This window comes from Exserohilum turcica (genome assembly GCF_000359705.1).
Source record: "Exserohilum turcica Et28A unplaced genomic scaffold SETTUscaffold_9, whole genome shotgun sequence".
Taxonomy (NCBI): Eukaryota; Fungi; Ascomycota; class Dothideomycetes; order Pleosporales; family Pleosporaceae; genus Exserohilum; species Exserohilum turcicum.
The window spans coordinates 1,301,275-1,320,597 of record NW_007360310.1 but is presented as its reverse complement, the minus strand read 5'-3'; the positions used below and the strand labels follow the sequence as shown (position 1 = coordinate 1,320,597).

The following is a 19,323-nucleotide window of genomic DNA, read 5'->3' as shown; positions in this document are numbered from 1 at the left end:
TGCTATACATGTACATGCTTCACACACATGCAAACTCGGCGCGGTGCTGTCGCGAGGGGCTGGCACGCCCGCACCGCGGAGCCAGCCACAGGCGCGCGGGCGGGGTCAGGTGCAGGCGCATATCCGAAGCGCGGCGGGTTTTGCGACTGGCCCAATCTGAAACCCATGCGGCCAGTCGCTGTGGCATGGCCAACATGGTGACGACGACGCGCGACACGCAAAGAACGAGCTGCCTCGCAATGCACCAGGCCGCCCCGCCCCGCCCGAGCTGGCGAGGGAGCGGCCGCCACAGGGCGACAGCGACGGCGACGGCGACGGCGGCGGCGCAAGAGAGAGGGCGCCGCCCCCTTCGGCAGCCGGCACCAAGGCCACGATGACGCTGGCCAAATGAGCAATTTCCTCGCACAGCAACAGGCCAAGGCTGCCCTCGACGCTCGCCCGCAGCGTCTGAGCGTATCTCCAGAGCACTGGCCCTAGCGCCCCAAGCAGGCAAGCCCGGCCGACTAGCCCTGCTCGCCGCGCCCGTGCGTGCGAGCATATATTCCTGCCCTCCCCAGCAGCCACCCGCCCTCCAGCTATCCCGTTCCCCAACCCCAGCATCATACATCCCGCTGTAAGTTGCGCCGCTGCCCCCAATTGCCTCGTCAGCCAGCCAGCCCGCCCGCCAGCACCCCGCTCGCCGCGCGCCTCATCTCGCTGCCTCATCTCGCTGCCTCATCTCGCTGCTCCGCGCTGCACGCCCCAAGCTCCACGGTGCTCCCACGCCCGCGCTCCCGCTGACGCTGCTCAACCCAGGCATTGCTACTCTGACCCATCCGCAACAATGCGCTACTCGACCCTCTTCGTCGCCGCCTCGGCCCTCGCCGGCTTCGCTGTCGCGCAGAACAGCACCCAGTACAACACGCCCATCCCCTGCTGCAGCGTCACGCCCAGCTCCGTCGACCAAAACGACCGCCAATCGTGGTGCCAGGCCAACCAAAACACCTGTGTCGAGCTCTGCGGCGGCCCCGGCCAGCTGTCGAGCAACGGCAACCAGTGCGACCCGGTACGTGGCTCGCCCCTGCCTTCCTGCTGTCGCGTTGCTAACCCCCCTCGGTGCAGTCAACGCTCAAGTACTCGTGCAAGTGCCGAAATGGCACGGATGTGACGAGCGTCATGGACCAGTACCAGCAGACGGTTCCCGGCCAAATGTGCCGTGTGTGGTACAGCAACTGCATCTCTGCCTCGGGCACCGACGCCACGCAGCAGTTTGAGTGCGAGCAGGTGCTCAAGAACGTGTGCGGCAACAAGACGGTCCAGGATGCTACCAACGCTGGCAACGCCGGCTCATCGTCTGCCTCGGCCTCGAGCAGCCCCTCGGCCACGCGCTCGAGCGGCTCTGGCGCCGCTACCGGCAGCGCCTCTGGCAGCGCCGCCTCGTCGACGCCCACGCGCGGTGCTGCTGCCAACCTGGCCTTCTATGGCACATCTGCCCTGGCCGGCGGCCTCTTCGCCCTCTTCGGCATGGCTCTGTAAAGGCGCAGCGCTCGAGATGGGTCGAGGGCCGGTCCCTGTAGCACGGACGGTATGGCATGGACAAGGGACGCGCGGGGGAAGAGAGAGGCACATCCGCCAGCGGCTGAGCGTTGGCGTTAACATGGCATTGGCTTTTTATCTGCTCGGAATTTTTTTGTTCATCACTGCTGATGGAGGGTGAGAGGTGCTTCTACGAGGATACTTTAATGCGATGTTATGAAAGGACACACGACTTGTAATACCCAATACTACTGATACTGCCACTGCCACTGCACTGCTGGGCGACGGGTCTTGTGTGTGTGTGTGTGTGTGTGTGTGTGTGTGTGAAACGCTGTTTTCTGCCTGTGAGGCGCGTCGTCCAGAGCGGTCCGTCTGGCAGCGCCACGGGCACCGGCAGTGGCACCTGACGTCTTGTCGTGGCTGTGGCTGCTCCAGCGCGGCTGTTCGCATGCCATTGGCCTGTCTTTTGTTGATCAGCAAGCTGCAAGTCCAGGTGCAGATCTCGCATCCATGCACATGCACATGACGCAAATCACCAGCCCCGTCCGCCCTTCACCTTGTGCCCACTCGACTGCCATTGCCAGCACGCCCCTCACTGCCCACCACTCCTCTCCTGACGCTGCCATTGAAGCTTTCCGCACAGGCCCGTCACAAGCTGCCGAGGTCAACCCGGCGCCTCTTATCCCAACGAGTATGTTGCAACTTTATGCCGCGGCGTGGCTAGAAACTTCTTTTTTTTTTTTACCCCTTCCCCTCTCATGCTGATTACACGCAGGCACCATAGCAATAACACAGTGGTCCTGGTCCAATTTGCGAGGCACACTCTACTTGCGCCACATTCGTCTCTCTGCGACGCCGCCCCTCATTACCTACAAATTCTACGTCCAAGCGCAGTCGTCGCCAAAAGCTTTTTCCACTCCAAGCATTCGCACAAGAAAGAATACAGTGTGAGGAAAATGGCGACTCTCAGCGTGGGCTACAAGCACAAAGTCACAGTCGTCGGCTCCGGCAACTGGTATGTGGCCTGGGGCAGCTCCAAGCTGTCCAGATAAGAGTTGTTGGTGGGCAGCGCTGACTGAGCGGCAACAGGGGCACCACCATGGCCAAATTGGTGGCCGAGAACGTCAAGGAGAATCCGTCTCTGTTCGAGCAGACGGTGCAGATGTGGGTATATGAGGAAGAGTACACAATCCCCAAAGACTCACGCCACTACACCGGCTCGGATAAGCCTGAGAAGCTGTCAGAGCTCATCAACAAGGTGCACGAGAACGTCAAGTACCTCCCCAACATCACGCTTCCCTCCAACGTGATTGCGAATCCCAATCTCCCCGACTCGTGCAAGGACTCGACGATACTCATCTTCGTGCTGCCCCACCAGTTCATCGCTCGTTCATGCCAGCAACTCGTTGGAAAGATTCTCCCTTATGCGCGAGCTATCTGCTGCACAAAGGGCGTCGATGTGAGCGAAAAGGGTATTCGGTTGATGTCGGAGACAATTGGCATGACGCTCAACATCTACTGCGGCGCTCTGTCCGGCGCGAATATTGCGTCTGAGATTGCACAGGAGAAGTACTCAGAAACCACCATTGCGTACGACCCGCCGCCAATGGACTCGCAGAACCCCACACCACGAGGTTCACCACGTGGTTCTCAAGTGGACCTCACTGCGCATGTCGATCTCATCGATCCCAGCAAGGAGCAACCCAGCAAGCGCTCTGCGCGCCTGACGGCTCTGCCCAACGAGTACCCGCCCCTGTCGCATGAAAACGTCCGCAAACTCTTCCACCGCCCTTACTTCCACGTGCACATTGTCAACGACGTTGCTGGCGTCTCGCTGGGAGGTGCTTTGAAGAACATTATTGCCCTTGCTGCTGGTTTCGTGGATGGCCTGGGATGGGGCGACAACGCCAAGGCCGCCGTCATGCGTGTGGGCATCCTGGAGATGGTCAAGTTTGGCAAGGCCTTCTTTGGAGAGAGCGCTCGCACCAGCACCTTTACCGAAGAGAGCTGCGGTGTTGCTGACGTTGTGACCTCATGCATGGGCGGACGCAACTTCCGGTGCGCAAAGATGGCTGTGGAGCGCGGCAAGCCCATCAACGAGATTGAGCAGACGGAGCTCAATGGCCAGAAGCTGCAGGGTACGAGCACTGCCTACGAGGTCAATGAGTTTCTCAAGGCCGAGGGCATGGAAGACGAGTTTCCACTCTTCACGGCAGTCTACAACATTTTGGAGGGCAAGAACAAGCCCGAAGACATTCCGCAGCTCATTGAGAAGAAGCCCTGATCAGACACGTGACCGCGGAGGCATGAGGTTCATTGCTACGAATACCCCATAAGTAGAGTACATTTTCATTGCATGCTTATCAAGGCTCCAATCCAAGTCTTTGCGTTATCATGCGCTAATACGCTTACGGACCACTGAAGTCAACAAGTCTGTTTGCAGCAAAGCATATTGCTAAGCATGCATATAGGCGACATGTTGATGCAACCGGGTGACCTAAGATACATCGGAGTGAGCATCGGAGTTAGGCACACATGTCTTGGCAAGATCGACGTTTTGGGCCTTGACAGGGCCTAGTGGGCGGCAAACACGTCCATGCAAGTCTGAACCACACGCACGGCGCCGCTCCGGCCTACCAGCGACGACGGCCGATAACCGACACATTAATCATCGCCCTGCCCATTGCGGTGAGCGTCTTCGTCGTGCACTGCTATACGTATACGAGTCCGTACTGGCCCGTGTCGGCCATGGAGATTATGCAGGGACACCTGTCACGACGGCCAGCCTTCAACATGTGCCGGCCCTAGCCCAATTGGTAATGCAAAAAAAAAAAGTTGGGCGCAGCGACGTTTGCATTGCGCATCAAGTCGGTGTGTGAGCAGTTAAGTGGGTGAGTGGGTACTTCTCGCACTTTGGCTCACTGCCAAGACACCTTCATCGGGGACCCGATTTCACATATGACGACATGGGGCGACCCTCTATCTCCGTTACCTCCTACCCTGCAGGTGGATTTTTGACCACGCAGCTCGTATCTCCAGACGTTGGGTATATGATTTCTTAACGAGAGCTTACCCACAACCCATCTGAGTCAGCTGCGGAGCATAGCAAGCATTCCCCAATTCCTCTTTGTCTCGGTCGCTTTCGCTGCATCTTTGCACAACTTTCCCAGTCCTCTTCGTTCAGCGGCTTGATACCTAGTTTTCTTCACTACAGCCCTGCACGCCATGTGGGGATCCTCCATCCCTCCCGCAGAACGAGACAGTCGTCGCAACCCATGGCATGACGACGACTACCTTCGCCATGGAAGAGAAGAAGTGGAGACGCCCGAGCAACAGAGCGAAGAAGAGAGTCCCGACCGCCTTCGACACGAGGGAACATGGGGTGAGCGCGACGCTGGCAGGCTAGACACAAGAACAGCAGCAGATGATCTCGAGGTGCTACGAGGCGAGCTTGCCTCACTCTCCAGGTCACGCTCCTATGGCGAGCAATCACAACGATCCCACCGTCTTTCTCAGACGATTAGTCGAATCAGCGCTCGGCAAAGTTACAGCCGCGGATCAGCTGCACGTGTCGAGGAATGCACCGGCGATGAAGAGGACCAGAAGCCAGATGACATGGGCCGTGCCCTCGCTGATGAGAAAGAAGACGACTTTGAGCTTGGCCAGTTCATGCGCGAAGGCCACTTTGAGAAGCGCAAGGACGGCCGGTCGGCTAAGAAGGTCGGTGTGGCTTACAAGCATCTCACAGTCAAAGGCGTAGGATCTACCACCTCATTTGCAAGAACCTTGCCAGATGCTGTTCTGGGTACATTTGGCCCAGATCTCTACCGCATCGTATCCAACTTCGTTCCGGCGCTCAAGTTTGGCAAACGCGAGCAAATGCGTACGCTGATCCATGACTTCTCTGGTGTCGTCAAGGATGGAGAAATGATGCTTGTGCTGGGACGTCCTGGATCTGGCTGCTCGACCTTCCTCAAGGCCATTGCCAACAACCGGGAGAGCTACGCTGCCGTTGAAGGAGAAGTCTCGTATGGCGGTATACCCGCAGACAGGCAGAAGAAGCAGTTTCGGGGTGAAGTCAACTACAACCCAGAAGACGACTCGCACATGGCCGATCTGAACGTGTGGCAGACACTCAAGTTTGCTCTCACCAACAAGACCAAGAAGAATGAGAAGCACGAGATTCCCATCATTCTCGAAGCTCTTTTGAAGGTATTCGGCATATCTCACACCAAGTACACCAAGGTTGGAGATGAGTATGTTCGCGGTGTCAGTGGAGGTGAACGCAAGCGCGTCTCCATTGCGGAGACACTTGCCACCAAGAGTACAGTCAACTGCTGGGATAACAGTACAAGAGGCCTTGATGCTAGTACGGCTCTTGACTACGCCAAATCATTGCGCATCATGACCGATATGAGCAACCGCACGACGCTAGTCACCTTGTACCAGGCTGGCGAAGGCATCTACGAGGTCATGGACAAGGTCATGGTCATCGATGCTGGAAGATGCATCTACCAGGGCCCAGCACGCGCCGCAAAGCAGTATTTCATAGACCTCGGCTTCAAATGCCCCGAACGCCAAACCACTGCCGATTTCTTGACAGCAGTCACTGACCCCACTGAGCGCCAGTTCCGTCCTGGCTTTGAATACACGGCCCCCAAAACAGCCGAAGAGCTCGAGAAGGCTTTCCGCGAGAGCGAAGCATACAAGAGCGTACTGCGAGAGATTGAAGACTACGAGGCCGAGCTGGAGAGGAGCGGGTATATAGACGCCAAAGAGTTTGAGGGCGCTGTCCGCGAGAGTAAGAGTAGGACGGTGCGCAAGAAGTCGCCATTCACCGTCTCCTTCTTCCGCCAGGTCATCGCTTGTACCCAGCGAGAGTTTTGGTTAACCTGGGGAGACAAAACGACGCTCTACACAAAGTTCTTCATCATTCTCTCCAACAGCCTTATCGTCGGTTCGCTCTTCTATGGCCAGTCTCTGGATACCTCTGGTGCCTTTTCGCGAGGTGGTTCCGGTTTCTTCTCCATCCTCTTCCTGGGCTGGCTCCAGCTGTCTGAGCTGATGAAGGCGGTCTCTGGACGTAACGTTGTTAAAAGACACGAAGACTACGCCTTCTACCGCCCTAGTGCTGTGGTCATTGCACGCGTTGTGCAGGACCTTCCGCTGCTGCTGGCGCAGGTCATTCCATTCTCAATCATCATGTACTTCATGACTGGTCTCGATGTCGACGTCTCCAAGTTCTTCATCTACTTTCTCTTCATTTACACGACGACATTCTGCATTACGGCGCTCTACCGCATGTTTGCCGCACTGTCCCCAACGATCGACGACGCGGTGAGATTCGCTGGTCTTGCGCTCAACCTTTTAATCATCTACACCGGCTATGTCATTCCCAAGACGCAGCTGCTGAATGACTATATCTGGTTTGGATGGATTTACTGGATCAACCCAGTGGGTTACGCCTTCGAGGCCGTTCTCGCCAATGAATTTTCCGACCGGACAATGGACTGTGCTCCTAGCCAGCTGGTGCCGCAGGGACCCAACGTTGACCCAGCATACCAAGGATGCGCCTTGACTGGCGCACAGCCGAACTCGAACAAGGTATCTGGTTCAGACTACCTCAATGTGTCTTTCAGCTACTCGCGGTCGAATCTGTGGCGTAACTTTGGCGTCGTCATAGCCTTCTCTATGCTGTACCTATTGGTGACGGTGATTGCGACCGAGACGGTATCTTTTGTGCAGTCTGGTGGCGGTGCGCTCATCTTTGCAAAGACCAAGCGCGCGAAGCAGGTTGTCAAAGAAGATGGGCCCGCTGACGAGGAGAAGGTTGTCTCTGGTCAGTCAACATCTACTACATCCTCCAACACTGCCCAAGAAGAGGACCAGGCGATGGAGTCCATTTCCAGCAGTGCCAGTGTCTTTACCTGGAAGAATGTTGAGTACACTGTCCCATACCAGGGAGGCGAGCGTAAGTTGCTCAACGGCGTCAACGGATACGCAAAGCCCGGTGTGATGGTTGCGCTCGTGGGTGCATCTGGCGCGGGTAAATCGACTTTGCTCAATACTCTGTCGCAACGCCAAACCACTGGCGTCGTTTCCGGGGAGTTTCTCGTCGATGGAAAGGATCTCGGCAAGGCTTTCCAACGTGGCACTGGTTTCTGCGAGCAAATGGATCTCCACGACGGCACAGCAACAATCCGCGAGGCTCTCGAGTTCTCGGCCATCTTGCGCCAAGACAAGAAGACGCCGAGAAAGGACAAGATTGACTATGTCAACAAGATCATCGACCTCCTGGAGCTTCAGGACATCCAGGACGCGCTCGTCTCTAGCTTGGGGGTTGAGCAGAAGAAGCGCCTGACCATTGGTGTGGAGCTTGCTGCGAAACCGTCTCTCTTGCTTTTCCTAGATGAGCCCACCAGCGGCCTCGACAGCAACTCTGCCTACTCGATTGTCCAGTTCCTCAAGAAACTTGCGCAAGCGGGCCAGGCAATCGTCTGCACCATCCACCAGCCCAGCAGTGTCCTGATCCAACAGTTTGACATGATTCTTGCACTTAACCCCGGCGGCAACACATTCTACTTTGGGCCCGTAGGCGAGAACGGCAAGGACGTAGTCAAGTATTTTGGCGACCGCGGCGTCCAATGCCCACCGCGCAAGAACGTGGCAGAATTCATTCTCGAGACTGCCGCGAAGCCCATCAAGCGCAAAGACGGCAGCAAGATTGACTGGAACGACGAATGGCGCAAGTCCGACAACAACGCGCACATGCTCGAGGAAATCGAGCGCATCAAGAGCGTGCGCAGCAAAGCCGTTTCCGACACCGACCAGGCCGCCCGAGAAGAAGAATCGGAATTCGCTGCTTCCACATGGGAGCAAACGACCATGCTCACCAAACGCACGTTTACGCAGTACTGGCGCGACCCCTCGTATCTCTACGGCAAGCTCTTCGTCGCCGTCATCATCGGCATCTTCAACGGCTTCACCTTCTGGCAACTCGGGCACACGATTGCGGATCTTCAAAACCGCATGTTCACCTCGTTCCTGATCGTGCTGATCCCGCCCACCATTGTCAACGCCGTCGTGCCCAAATTCTACGCCAACATGGCTCTCTGGCAGGCGCGCGAGCTCCCCTCGCGTATCTACGGCTGGATGGCTTTCACCACGGCACAGGTCGTAGCCGAAATCCCCATTGCCATCGTCTCCAGCGCTATCTACTGGGTACTCTGGTATTTCCCTGCTGGACTCCCCACGGACAGTTCGACGTGCGGCTACGTGTTCCTCATGACGATGTTATTCTTCCTCTTCATTTCCAGCTGGGGCCAATGGATCTGCGCGTTTGCGCCCTCCTTCACAGTCATATCCAACGTGCTGCCCTTCTTCTTCGTCATGTTCGGCCTGTTCAATGGCGTCGTGCGGCCCTACGACTTGATGCCTGCCTTCTGGAAATACTGGATGTACTACGTCAACCCGGCTACCTACTGGATCGCAGGCGTCCTCGCTGCTACGCTAAACCGCATCCCGGTTCGCTGCGCTGATTCCGAATCCGCTCTCTTTGATCCCCCGCCGGGCTCCGACTGCGCGACTTACGCTGCCCACTTCATACAGGCTGCCCCGGGCTACCTGAGTAATCCCACTGCACACTCGCAATGTCGCTACTGCCCCTATACAACCGGTAGCGATTACCTGGCTACGCTGCATATTGATGCCGGCGACAAGTGGAGGGACTTTGCTATTTTCCTTGCCTTCTGTGTGAGTAACTGGGCGCTCGTGTACTTTTTTGTTTGGAGTGTGAGGATTAAGGGGTGGAGTTTTGGGTTTGGCGCCCTGCGACGCTGGGTGGGGAGCGTGAATAAGCTTGTTGGGGGGGAGGGGCAAGGGTAAGGGTAAGGGGGGTGAGGACGTGGCGTGAGTGGTGGTGGTGGAGGGTGGAGGGGCGGCGGGAGGGGGGGGGAGGGGGGACACGAGAAGACGAGAAGGAGGGTAGGTGGTGGAAAGGAGAGAGAGAGAGAGAGATGAGAGAGCATGATTCAACAAAGAGTATATTCCCATGTCCCTTTTGAATAATGAAAAAAGATGAAAAAAGCTATGCTTTGCATGATAAAGTCTTTATTTTTTTTCCTTTTTTTTTAAAAAAAAGCAGACGATATAATGACAGTCCCTACACACATACATGCATTCCTACAGTGGATTTGAACAAACATGGAGTAAAAGTGAGTTTGTATTTCATAACCTGCTCTCTCTCTCTCTTTCTTTCTCTTCCTTTGTAGCCATATCAGAGCAACGATAAAAAAGAAACTCGCGAAACCCATTGATTCATTTGTTGTTGTTTCCAATTGTCGTCGTCGTCGTCGACAAAAAAATACGTTCATGTCAGATGGATGTATATATGTATGGCGTAACTCCAACTTTGTTCGAGCCATTGCAAAAACCCCGGTTTCCCTACCTTTTTCACCTTGAACGCCGTGTAAATGCCCGATATAACCATCTTTTGCTGTCATTGTTGTACTGCAAATGCCCACATGCTTTCTTTCATGCATTCAAACAGTGCGTGCTTAGAATCGCTCCTTCATTCTTCCAGCAACGGTGCGTAGATTGCCGTATACCTTGCTTGGGTCCTGACCGAGAATCAAACTGACAATGGATTCGCGAGCAATGTGGATGTTCTTGAAGCCGCCGAGAATGTGGATTTTCTGGTCTGCGAGGACGACTGGGACGGGTTAGGGGATGGGATGACACATGGCTGTGAGATGATTAGACGTACCTCTTGTTCTGCTGGCGTTTTCAATGGCGAATTTGGTCTTGCCGTCTTTGCCGGCGATACGGCCGATTGCTCTGCTGAGATGTTCGCCTGAAAGTGATTTTACATCCTGGTGTTGAGTTAGTGGCTGTGACGGCATAAGAATAGACAATCCGTACCTTGATTTCAAACGTCTCAATGTACAAGTCGTCTAGCCTCAGTAGCTACAAAGTATTAGTTTTTGTAAGTTCATCCGGATAGGAATGTGCATACCGCAATGGCATCGTCTGTGTCGAAGCCAAGAGTGAATGCCTTGACACTGTAGGGGTCAGCACATATTCTGCTTGTAGACAGAGGTTATTGTCTGCAAAGCACTGCTCTACCAGCACACAGCCTGTCAAGACATGGGCCAAACGTACAAGTCTTCTCCCTTCTGGAGAGCGCCCGTGTCGGTTGTGGCGCCAGAGGTGCGGAGCTCGACGCTCTTGCTTTTGATATTCATGCGCACTTGCAGCTTCAGATGCTCGACCAGCGGAGGGTAAATCTTGGGCCATTCGTTCTTGAGCGGAGTCATCCTGTGCGGCGGAATGGGCACCTTGCGCTGCTCGCGGCGGAAGGCGAGGGGTATCGACTTGGCGGCGGGGAACTTGGGCTTTCCGCTCTCGTCGACCATGGCCTCGTCTTCGGTGGGCGCTTCTGGCGCGGCGTGGGCGGCGTCTACTGGGTCGATGCTCATGGAGATGAGGTCGCCGTCGGATTCGGCAGGGAGCGAGACGGCGTCGGCGTCCATGGCGACATTGTCGGCAAACTGGTCGGGGCGGCGCTGCAGGGCGGTGGGAGCAGGCATGTTGGAGGGCGTGGTCGAGGGCGCGGTGTGCGAGTATCAATGGGCGAGGTGAATGTCTCTGGGCGGCGGCGCAGCGCGACAAATGTTGGTGGGGCTAGTCAAGAAATTTGGAGAGGGCAGGGCGGCGCTGGTGGGCTATGCCGGAAGCGGACTAGCGGCTTGGGCGAGTGTCCCTCTCCCGCCCGCCCGCCTTCTTTTTTGGCTTGCATGTGCTGGTGCAGTCAATCAGAGCAGATGACGTGAATCTTCGTCGTCGCTCTTCCTCGCATCGCCAACCCTCCCGTTCGCAGCCCCATCGCCTTCGCCTTCGCCTCCTCCCTCTGCCTGCCAACGTCGACCATGTCCCCGCCGCGGTTATCATGAACAAGCATGTGGGAACGCTCGGCTTCCTGTGGCGCCCTGTCGCTGGCCACCTGCTGAGAGAGAGGGCTGCCGTCCCGCGCCCAGTGCTTGCTGCGTGGGCACAGGCATCGTCATTATCGACTTGGTCGCTGTCAACACCATGTCGGCTTCACATCACGCCCTCGCCATACCTGGCCTGCTTTCCGCCCGCACCCAAGCCCCGCACACACCATGTCCAGCAGAGCGTCACTGCCACCCTCTCCGCAGCCTGGACCCGCCACGCCTCGTCCAAGGCCTCGCGCACACTGAGAAAGCACAGGAGCAGCGGCCGCCGCAACAAGAGCTCAGTCACGCCGGGCTCATCCCAGAATAAGCCTTCTCCGCCCGCCCAAGCACCGCAGGCCAATTCCTCGTCCCAGCCCAATGCGCCGCCCACGTCGTCCAAGCCAGCACCGGAAGAGCAGCCCGACACGCCAGAGGCCCCAAGGCACCTCCTCGACCGCCTGCCACACCACCTACCACACCTATACCGCCCCAGCAAAGCAGAATTGCTGGCGGCTGCCTCGGGCTTCTGGTCGCGCATCAAGATCCACTTCAAATGGCTCACCATTCGGAGCACCCGTCCTTTTAACGCCGATGAGATCTACGCCCTCTTCTCATGGGTCATCGCCGCTCATGTACTATGGATCATCCTGGGAACTACGACATTTTTCATGCTGACCATCTTCCTCGTCAACACAGCCTTTTCGCAGGAGACGGTCGGCAAGTGGATTGGCAACTACCTGACAAAATCTTCGGGCATCAAGGTCGTCTTCGAGACGGCCGTGGTGCCCAAGTGGGGAGACGGTGTCATTTCCTTTCGCAACGTCTTTGTTTCGCGCCGTCCGGGACAAGGCACAGGCAAGGTTAGCAAGGGTTCGCAGACAGAGATGGCTGCTGCCGCTGCCGCTCGGGCTCAGCATGAAAAGGATGCCCACGATGCGTCTTCAGGCAAGACAGAACCAGAAGAAGACACAAACTACACGCAGTTTGACATTTCCATCGACACTGTCAACATCACGCTGTCCTTTTCCAAATGGTTCAACGGCAAAGGTCTCTTGGAGGATGTTGAGATCAAGGGCATCCGCGGTGTAGTGGATCGAACTTCAGTGCGCACCATTGAAGGCGTAGACCCCAGGTCATACAAGCATGAGCACCAGCCTGGCGATTTTGAACTCGACTCTTTCAGAATAGAAGACCTACTGGTGACCGTCTACCAACCCAACGGCTTCCGCCCCTTTTCCGTCAGTATCTTCTCGTGCGATCTTCCTAGGCTCCGAAAACAATGGCTTTTCTACGACTTCCTCTCCGCCAACATGATGTCTGGTTCTTTTGATAATTCGCTCTTCACCATTCACCCCCGACAAACCCACAACTACACGGGCGCCCAGCTCAGCAGCGGTCGTGATTCGGTGGACGGTAGTTCCTGGAAGAAGCACAGCCGGATACGCATCGACGGGCTCAATATTGACCACCTCAACCGCGGTTACGAGGGCCCATTCTCGTGGATCTACGAAGGAAACGTCGACATTGTAGCAGATGTCATGTTTCCCAATGAAAACGATGACAGCATTGCCAAGGTCATGTCTGACATGTACGACCGCGTCGAAGCCACCGTCACGCAACAGCGCAAGCATCACTTTTCCGATCACATAGTCCAGGGCTTTGACGAACATCATCCAGATGACAAGGTTCACTCTGCCGCCGAGCAACAACAAGAGCGTTACATGATTATGGATATGCGCGTCCATCTCAACGATGTCCGTGCCGCCGTCCCCATCTTCACAAGGGACATTTCCTATGTCAACAACGCACTTGTACGCCCCATTGTGGCATACATCAACTCGAGTCGTACATTTATCCCCGTCAACTGCAGGGTCGTCAAGAAAGTCGGTGAGTTTGACGGCAGTTGGACCTTGTACGATAGCGGGCTTATGGAAGAGGTGTCGAAAGAAGTAAGTCTATACCCGTTCCTGATTTCATCATGTGCTGACCAGTTGCTCGTAGATGTACGATGCCTTTGCCCGCGATGTCCTCGAGGACCGAACCACGCGCAAACGCCGCATAAAGAAGGTGGGAATTTGGACCCTGCAACTTGCAGCCCAAGCCCTCTTTCTCGGCCTCGCTGGAAATATTGCATAGACTTGATGATACCCCCCCCCTGATGCATGACATGAAATGAAGAACCCCAAGAGGAAGGGGAAGAAGAAAAAAAAAAGAGAACTCTCTTCTTTGTGTAATATACAATAAATAAATATAACGGACTATGCACGGCGTTTTCTTTGTTTTACAAGGGCAATGGGCGCTGTTAGTACAACAAGAGTTGCTGCGCATTTGTAGCTGATGTTGATTAGTCTACGTTTGTATACATAGACATGAAGTATGAATTGATGAAGCATGACTCGAATGCCCGTTTTATCGGTAATCTATCAATCAATCAATCAATCAATCAATCAATCAATCAATCAATCAATCAATCAATCAATCAATCATTTATTCATCGATTGCTGATTTCATCTCGTCTCGTCTCCCAACAAAAACTGCACTGACTTCGCGCCCATCCTCGCCCCACACGCGCTCACACGGGATCCACTGCACACCACTACCACCAGCACTAGCTCTCAACACGGCAGCGAGCTGTGCGTGATAGGGAGAGGTTTGGCTGATGTATATAGTCGCTGTCGCCCAGTTTGAAGCACCCTCTAGCCTCCCATTACTCTTACTCTTACTATTAACACCACCACACCCCAACCTCCCCAGCAACTGCACATCGCTTTCGGCGCATATCTCAAGCGTGACAAAGCGTGCCAGCGACGCAGCGACGCGCATGGTGCTCAAACACGCTGTTTCTGGGTGGCGCTCTCGCTGGAGTTCAAGCGTAGATGTAGTAGATGTAGAAGCCAGGCCTGTAGCGCTCCACTCGATATCCACGGCGCGAGGTAGTGCTTTTACTTGTGCTGCGAAGCACGGGGGCGGCGGCAGACGGGATAAGTGTGAGGAAGGGATAGTAGTGCGGGGCGTGGCGTCGTTGAACGTGAGTGTGTGAGTGTGAGCGTGGGAATTGAGTTTATCCCAGGGATCTATATCTTCGTCGTCATTATCGTTATCGTTATGGGGGTGGGAGTCGGATACACGGGAAGCAGCAGCGTGGATATGGCTCCAGAGTTGTTGGGCCGTTTGCACGCAGAGCTGCACACGGGCCGCAGCGAGACTTGAGGGGATGAGAGCCACGGCGGCAGTCCAGCAGCGGACGTGTTTGGCGCGGCCTATGCGCCATAGATGCTGCAGGGAAAGCGTGGCTTGGCCGGCGAAGCCGCGTGCGGTGTATACTTCCATGGAGGCGGGGACAAGCGGGATTTGGCCGGCGATGTAGACGGTTTCCAGGGTCCCCGCGGAGGAGGAGGAGGAGGAGGAGGTACATGAAGGGTGGTGAATGGGTAGGGGCGTGGAAATGGCTTGGCTGTAGGGACCAATGTTTGCGGGGGCCCAGTAGCTGCGGCCCTGGACGTGGAGGCCTTGTCGGGGTTGGTGCTGTGAAGAGGAAGAGGGAGAGGGGTTTTTGTCCAAGATGACGCTGAGCATTACATCTATGCCTTTTGGCAGGAGGTTTCCCACTGCGACGGTGACGCGGGCGGGTGGGTTCACGTGGGTGAAGTACTGGGCGTAGATGGGGTTTAAGAGGGTGAAATCCGACATGTCGCGCAGGAGGAGGGTGCAGTGGTTCACACTGGCTTTGCAGAGGTTGCAGTGCTGCAGGACGTGGTCGAGGCGGAGGAAGAGGCTTGTGAGTTGGCGGGCTGGAGACGAGGCTGCGTGGACATCGCTTGTGAGATTTGAGTATGTGAAAGCGGTGGGTGTCTCGCTGGCCATGTTCCTGGGGAGGTGTTGGGCTGGAGACTCATGGCTTGCTTCAGTGGTGATAGTACACTGCGCGGTATCATCGGCCACAGACGCGCCCTCTTCATGGCTAGGCTCTAAGATGTCGAGGATTCTTGCAAACTCGTCGTCGAAAAGGTCTGGGATCCTCACGGCCGCAGTACCCGCCTCGTCTCCCCCAGTCTTGTCCTCAACACTACTCGCTTGGACCTGGAGCACCGTCTGCCCGCCGTCAACGAGCAACGGCGGCCCAGCGTGGATGCGAATTCTCTTCTTCCACAGCGGGCGTGGCCCGTCGAGAGCCAGCGTCTCAAACTCTCCCCCCTCGCCTAGGATTGCACCATCACCGGCGTCACCAAACCGGGCCATTGCTCTGGCTAGCCTCGCAATGGATGCCGGGGCCGCGACGTCGAGGCCCAAAAAGGCCTCGTCTAGGCCACCAGACGCCGTCTTGATGATGATTGCTTCTTGCCCAACGGCAGACATGTCATGCAACAGGGACGACTGCGTGTACGGCGGGAGCAACGGATATTGCCACAGGTACGACAGCGGCGTGAGGCCCAGCCTAAGGGCAACAGACTCGACACGGGTGCGCTGATAGGTGCTCAAAATGGCGCCTGTAGACACGGCATTGGCGTGGGGATGGTCGTGCATGACGCGCTGGAGCAGCGGGACCAGATCTTCAGTCTCATCGTGCTGCCGTTGCTTCTGCGACAAAGGCGACGTCGGCGGCGCCGCATAATCCCGGCTCGAGTCTACCGCTGTGCCCGTAATCTCGCGTCGATACAGCGGGAGTCCTAGCGCCTGCGCGTAGAGGGGAATGACCGAATGGCCGACCGTCTGGTACATGTAGCTGTTGATGTCGTCGCCGCTGTCATTGTTGCCGGGCGCTGGGTGTAGGTTGGCCAGTGCCACGACGCTGTGGCCGTTTGCTTGACAGTGGAGGATGGAGAAGAGCGAGTCTTTGCCGCCCGAGATCAATGCAATGACATTGAGCGGCGACGGCATGGCGCACAGATGAAGACGGCGGCACCCGACATGCAACGAGGAAAGGCGACGCTGGTGCTGGTGCTGGTGCTGGTGCTGGGGTTGAGGGCGGGCCGATGCATGAAAAGTAGTCATGCAGGCCACAGGTTACTCGCTAAACAAGATTAGCCCCACGCTAGAAGCCGGTCCTGTATTCTAAAAAAGTAAACTTGACCAGTACAAAACCCTCCCAGGTTGCGGCCTGTACTCGCCACACGTTTGCATAAAGGGCAGCAAAAAAGCCCTCTTTCCGAGGATTACGCGGCTCACGGGTTCACCGGAAGGGCAGGCAGAAGCAAACAAAACACTGTGTCCAAGTGTCGGTGTAACATGATTTTTTTTTTGCTATGATAGTCGGACAGTGCCAGCACCTCTAACCTACAGTCGGCTACGACAAAACTTGAAAAAATAAAGGATTTGCCGAGCAAGGGTAACAAGTCAGACGATTACATGTGTATGGTGGATGAAGAAAGAAGCGAAGATTCCCAGAATGTCAGAGCGCGTGCGGAGAGGCCGCAGCGCAATTACAACGAGTGTAAAACGCGCAAGGATGTAGGGTGAACAAGAGGGCAGCGCGGCGACAATGGCCGGTGAGGAGGGTAGGTAGTGGCCATGTCGTCATGAGAGAAAAGAAAACCAGAGAGGCTAACAAAAAAAAACACCAAATCTATCCGTTCTGCCAGTGTTACCCAATCTCCCCGCCCCCGAAAACCCCAAAGAAAAGTGCCAAGCCCAAATGTGAAAACCCGCAGTGAGGTGGTGAAGAAAGAAGCTAAGCCCGAAGTGTCTTCTCAGCCACATTCAAAGGCGTAGATTACAAGGGGAGAAGGAAAGCAAGGAGCTTTTGATGATCAGTAGGAGACTTTGACCGCCAAAAGAAACCTGTGCCGCGTGTCTAGCGATGGCGCCATTGCGTATCGACGTCAAGGTAGACGAACTAGCCACCTAGCATGATGCAAATGTCTTCTACCGGATGTTGTGAATGTCATGAAGGGTCGTTAAAAGTTGAAAAGAGAAGCGTGGCAAAGGGGCACAGGTGCCTACTCGTTCCTCTTGCGCTTCTTCTGGCTGGGTGATGACTCGTGCTCGGATCCATCTGAGCTTGATGTGGGGATCTCTGCAGCGGCATTGTAGAGGATCTCACCCATTGTAGAAGGGGCCTGGGCACCAAAAGCACCGGCCTGGCTGTGTTGCATCTCTGTGTGGTGGAAGTCTGAGCCCATGACCTCGAGGCTGACGGCACCCGTTCCGTGGGTACGCTGGTGCTGCGACAGGTTGTCGCTCCTCGAGAACTTCTTGCCACAGTCGGTGCACTCAAAAGGCTTGTCGTGAGTGTGGAGAGAGCGGTAGTGGCGTTTGAGATGTTCTTGGCGGCGGAAGCGGCGGGAGCACAGGGTGCAGACAAACGTCTTGGAAGGGTCGTCAGTCAGAGACTGCTTACGGCCACGGCGGCTGGTGGGCGCGACGGGAGTCGTGTTCTCGTCAGAGCTTGAGACAACAGCATTCTCCGCTTGACCTGATTCTTGTTGGCTCGAGGCTCCAGACATGGTGTTGTCATCACCGGATGTCTGTTGCTTACCCTGGAAGTCAGACTCGGTCTCACCGAAGCCCGAGCGAGCCTTCTTGACAGTTCGCCTCTTGGACACAGCAGCCGCTGACATGTTCTCAAAGTCGCTGGCAGCAGGAGTGATAGGCAGGCCGTGGACGAGCTCCTCCTCAAAGTCGGTAAAGCTCTCGTCGCTGAGGAAGTCGTCTTCAGGAGAGAAGGCACCGAGATCAGTGCGCTGGCGCTTGTTGCCGAGGAACTGAGTGTTGTCGGTAGGGAAGTTGACAAGACCGTTGAAGTCGTCCTCGCAGTCGAGCTCGAACAGGGGCTCAAAGGTGGGCAGGCCGTTGAAGTTGGACGTCTGGACAGACTCGATGCTGTCCGCCTTGGCCGTCTCGCCCTTGAGGACCACCTTGTGCTCTTCGTCACCGGGGCAAAGTGTGACAATGGGAAGCTCAGACGCCGCTGAAACAGTGAGGTCGCGGGGGTTGCAGAAGTTGTTCTCAGCCTCGGCAACCGTGGTGCGGGGCAGAGGTGATGGAGAAGGGGACAGAGAAGGGCAAGAAGTGGCAGAAAGAAGGTATGAGCCTGGGTTGGACGAGGGGGGCTGAATGTAGACTGGGAGACGCGTTAGCCGAGTCGATTCACGCATTCACAGAGGGGTTGGCGGGCGGGCGACAGGTGAAGGCAGCGGCCAACCGCCCACTTTACGCAAAGTGGACGGTTGTGAAGGAGAGAGAGAGAGAGACATACCTGGAGTCATGGGTGGGGTAGTCGAACGCCACTCGAGGCCAGCAGAAAGAATCTCGGAAAAGACCTCGCCTTCGCAGCCTTGCTTGACACCCTCCATGCCCTCGCCGGGGAACATGTCGTGCAGGGGAGTGGGCAGAACATCGCACGATGAAGGGCTGCTGGTGTTGCTGGCGCACGAAGAAAGAGGAGGAGTGGCGGGAGAGAAGGAGTAGTCGGTGTCAATGGGGTGAAGGTAAGGCGAGTCCTGAGGTTGGATCAAGATGGCCGGCTTCTGGTACATGGGCTGGGGCGAGGCGACGGGAGTCATCATCTGGCTGGCGTAGGCTGTGTGAGGATACGACATGTGCGAGTTTGCCGATGTTGGCCTCTGGTAGTACATGTTTTGTGCTTGAAAGGTTGCCTGACCGGAAGGGTGGGGTGTGAAGTGACCGTGCTGGCGCGTGTTGTTCTCGCCTTGGGGGTCTGGGTTGTAGTAGAAGAATGGTGACTGCATGGCGTGGGTAGGGTGGATAGGGTATGAGCCTTCCATTGCAAGAGCGGGAATGGGATGTGTGTGTGTGTGTGTATGTGGTTGTTGGAGTCGAAGAGCCGGATGGGTGTGTGGTGTGTGTAAATGGGGTTGCTGGTAGGGTACCGGGA

General features: G+C 56.2%; 7 protein-coding genes across 7 annotated transcripts; 4 read left to right on the top strand and 3 right to left on the bottom strand.

The window, feature by feature from the left end:
- Positions 1-589: 589 nt before the first annotated feature.
- On the top strand, positions 590-1,777 carry SETTUDRAFT_166418 (uncharacterized protein). The gene is made up of 3 exons (XM_008033383.1): positions 590-613; positions 796-1,045; positions 1,102-1,777. Exons 2-3 carry the CDS (start codon positions 824-826, stop codon positions 1,513-1,515), a joined length of 636 nt encoding a protein of 211 aa, XP_008031574.1. The 5' UTR covers positions 590-613; positions 796-823; the 3' UTR covers positions 1,516-1,777.
- A 364-nt stretch (positions 1,778-2,141) lies between these two features.
- SETTUDRAFT_166417 (uncharacterized protein) lies at positions 2,142-4,000 on the top strand. Its single transcript, XM_008033382.1, has 3 exons — positions 2,142-2,206; positions 2,291-2,523; positions 2,598-4,000. The coding sequence occupies exons 2-3, from the start codon at positions 2,472-2,474 to the stop codon at positions 3,797-3,799; spliced, it is 1,254 nt and encodes a 417-aa protein (XP_008031573.1). The 5' UTR covers positions 2,142-2,206; positions 2,291-2,471; the 3' UTR covers positions 3,800-4,000.
- A 740-nt stretch (positions 4,001-4,740) lies between these two features.
- Positions 4,741-9,399, top strand: SETTUDRAFT_144223 (uncharacterized protein; the record flags this gene model as incomplete). Its single annotated transcript, XM_008033381.1, has 1 exon — positions 4,741-9,399. The coding sequence occupies one exon, from the start codon at positions 4,741-4,743 to the stop codon at positions 9,397-9,399; it is 4,659 nt and encodes a 1,552-aa protein (XP_008031572.1).
- A 368-nt stretch (positions 9,400-9,767) lies between these two features.
- On the bottom strand, positions 9,768-11,060 carry SETTUDRAFT_166416 (uncharacterized protein). Its single transcript, XM_008033380.1, has 5 exons — positions 10,675-11,060; positions 10,529-10,574; positions 10,435-10,479; positions 10,280-10,385; positions 9,768-10,225 (listed from the first exon to the last, which is right to left on the bottom strand). Exons 1-5 carry the CDS (start codon positions 11,043-11,045, stop codon positions 10,071-10,073), a joined length of 723 nt encoding a protein of 240 aa, XP_008031571.1. The 5' UTR covers positions 11,046-11,060; the 3' UTR covers positions 9,768-10,070.
- A 328-nt stretch (positions 11,061-11,388) lies between these two features.
- Positions 11,389-13,639, top strand: SETTUDRAFT_174660 (uncharacterized protein). The gene is made up of 2 exons (XM_008033379.1): positions 11,389-13,438; positions 13,491-13,639. Exons 1-2 carry the CDS (start codon positions 11,462-11,464, stop codon positions 13,623-13,625), a joined length of 2,112 nt encoding a protein of 703 aa, XP_008031570.1. The 5' UTR covers positions 11,389-11,461; the 3' UTR covers positions 13,626-13,639.
- A 337-nt stretch (positions 13,640-13,976) lies between these two features.
- SETTUDRAFT_35895 (uncharacterized protein) lies at positions 13,977-16,367 on the bottom strand (the record flags this gene model as incomplete). Its single annotated transcript, XM_008033070.1, has 1 exon — positions 13,977-16,367. The coding sequence occupies one exon, from the start codon at positions 16,365-16,367 to the stop codon at positions 13,977-13,979; it is 2,391 nt and encodes a 796-aa protein (XP_008031261.1).
- A 1,058-nt stretch (positions 16,368-17,425) lies between these two features.
- On the bottom strand, positions 17,426-19,177 carry SETTUDRAFT_100946 (uncharacterized protein; the record flags this gene model as incomplete). The annotated part of the gene is made up of 2 exons (XM_008033378.1): positions 17,426-18,549; positions 18,685-19,177. The coding sequence occupies 2 exons, from the start codon at positions 19,175-19,177 to the stop codon at positions 17,426-17,428; spliced, it is 1,617 nt and encodes a 538-aa protein (XP_008031569.1).
- Between the last annotated feature and the right edge of the window lie 146 nt (positions 19,178-19,323).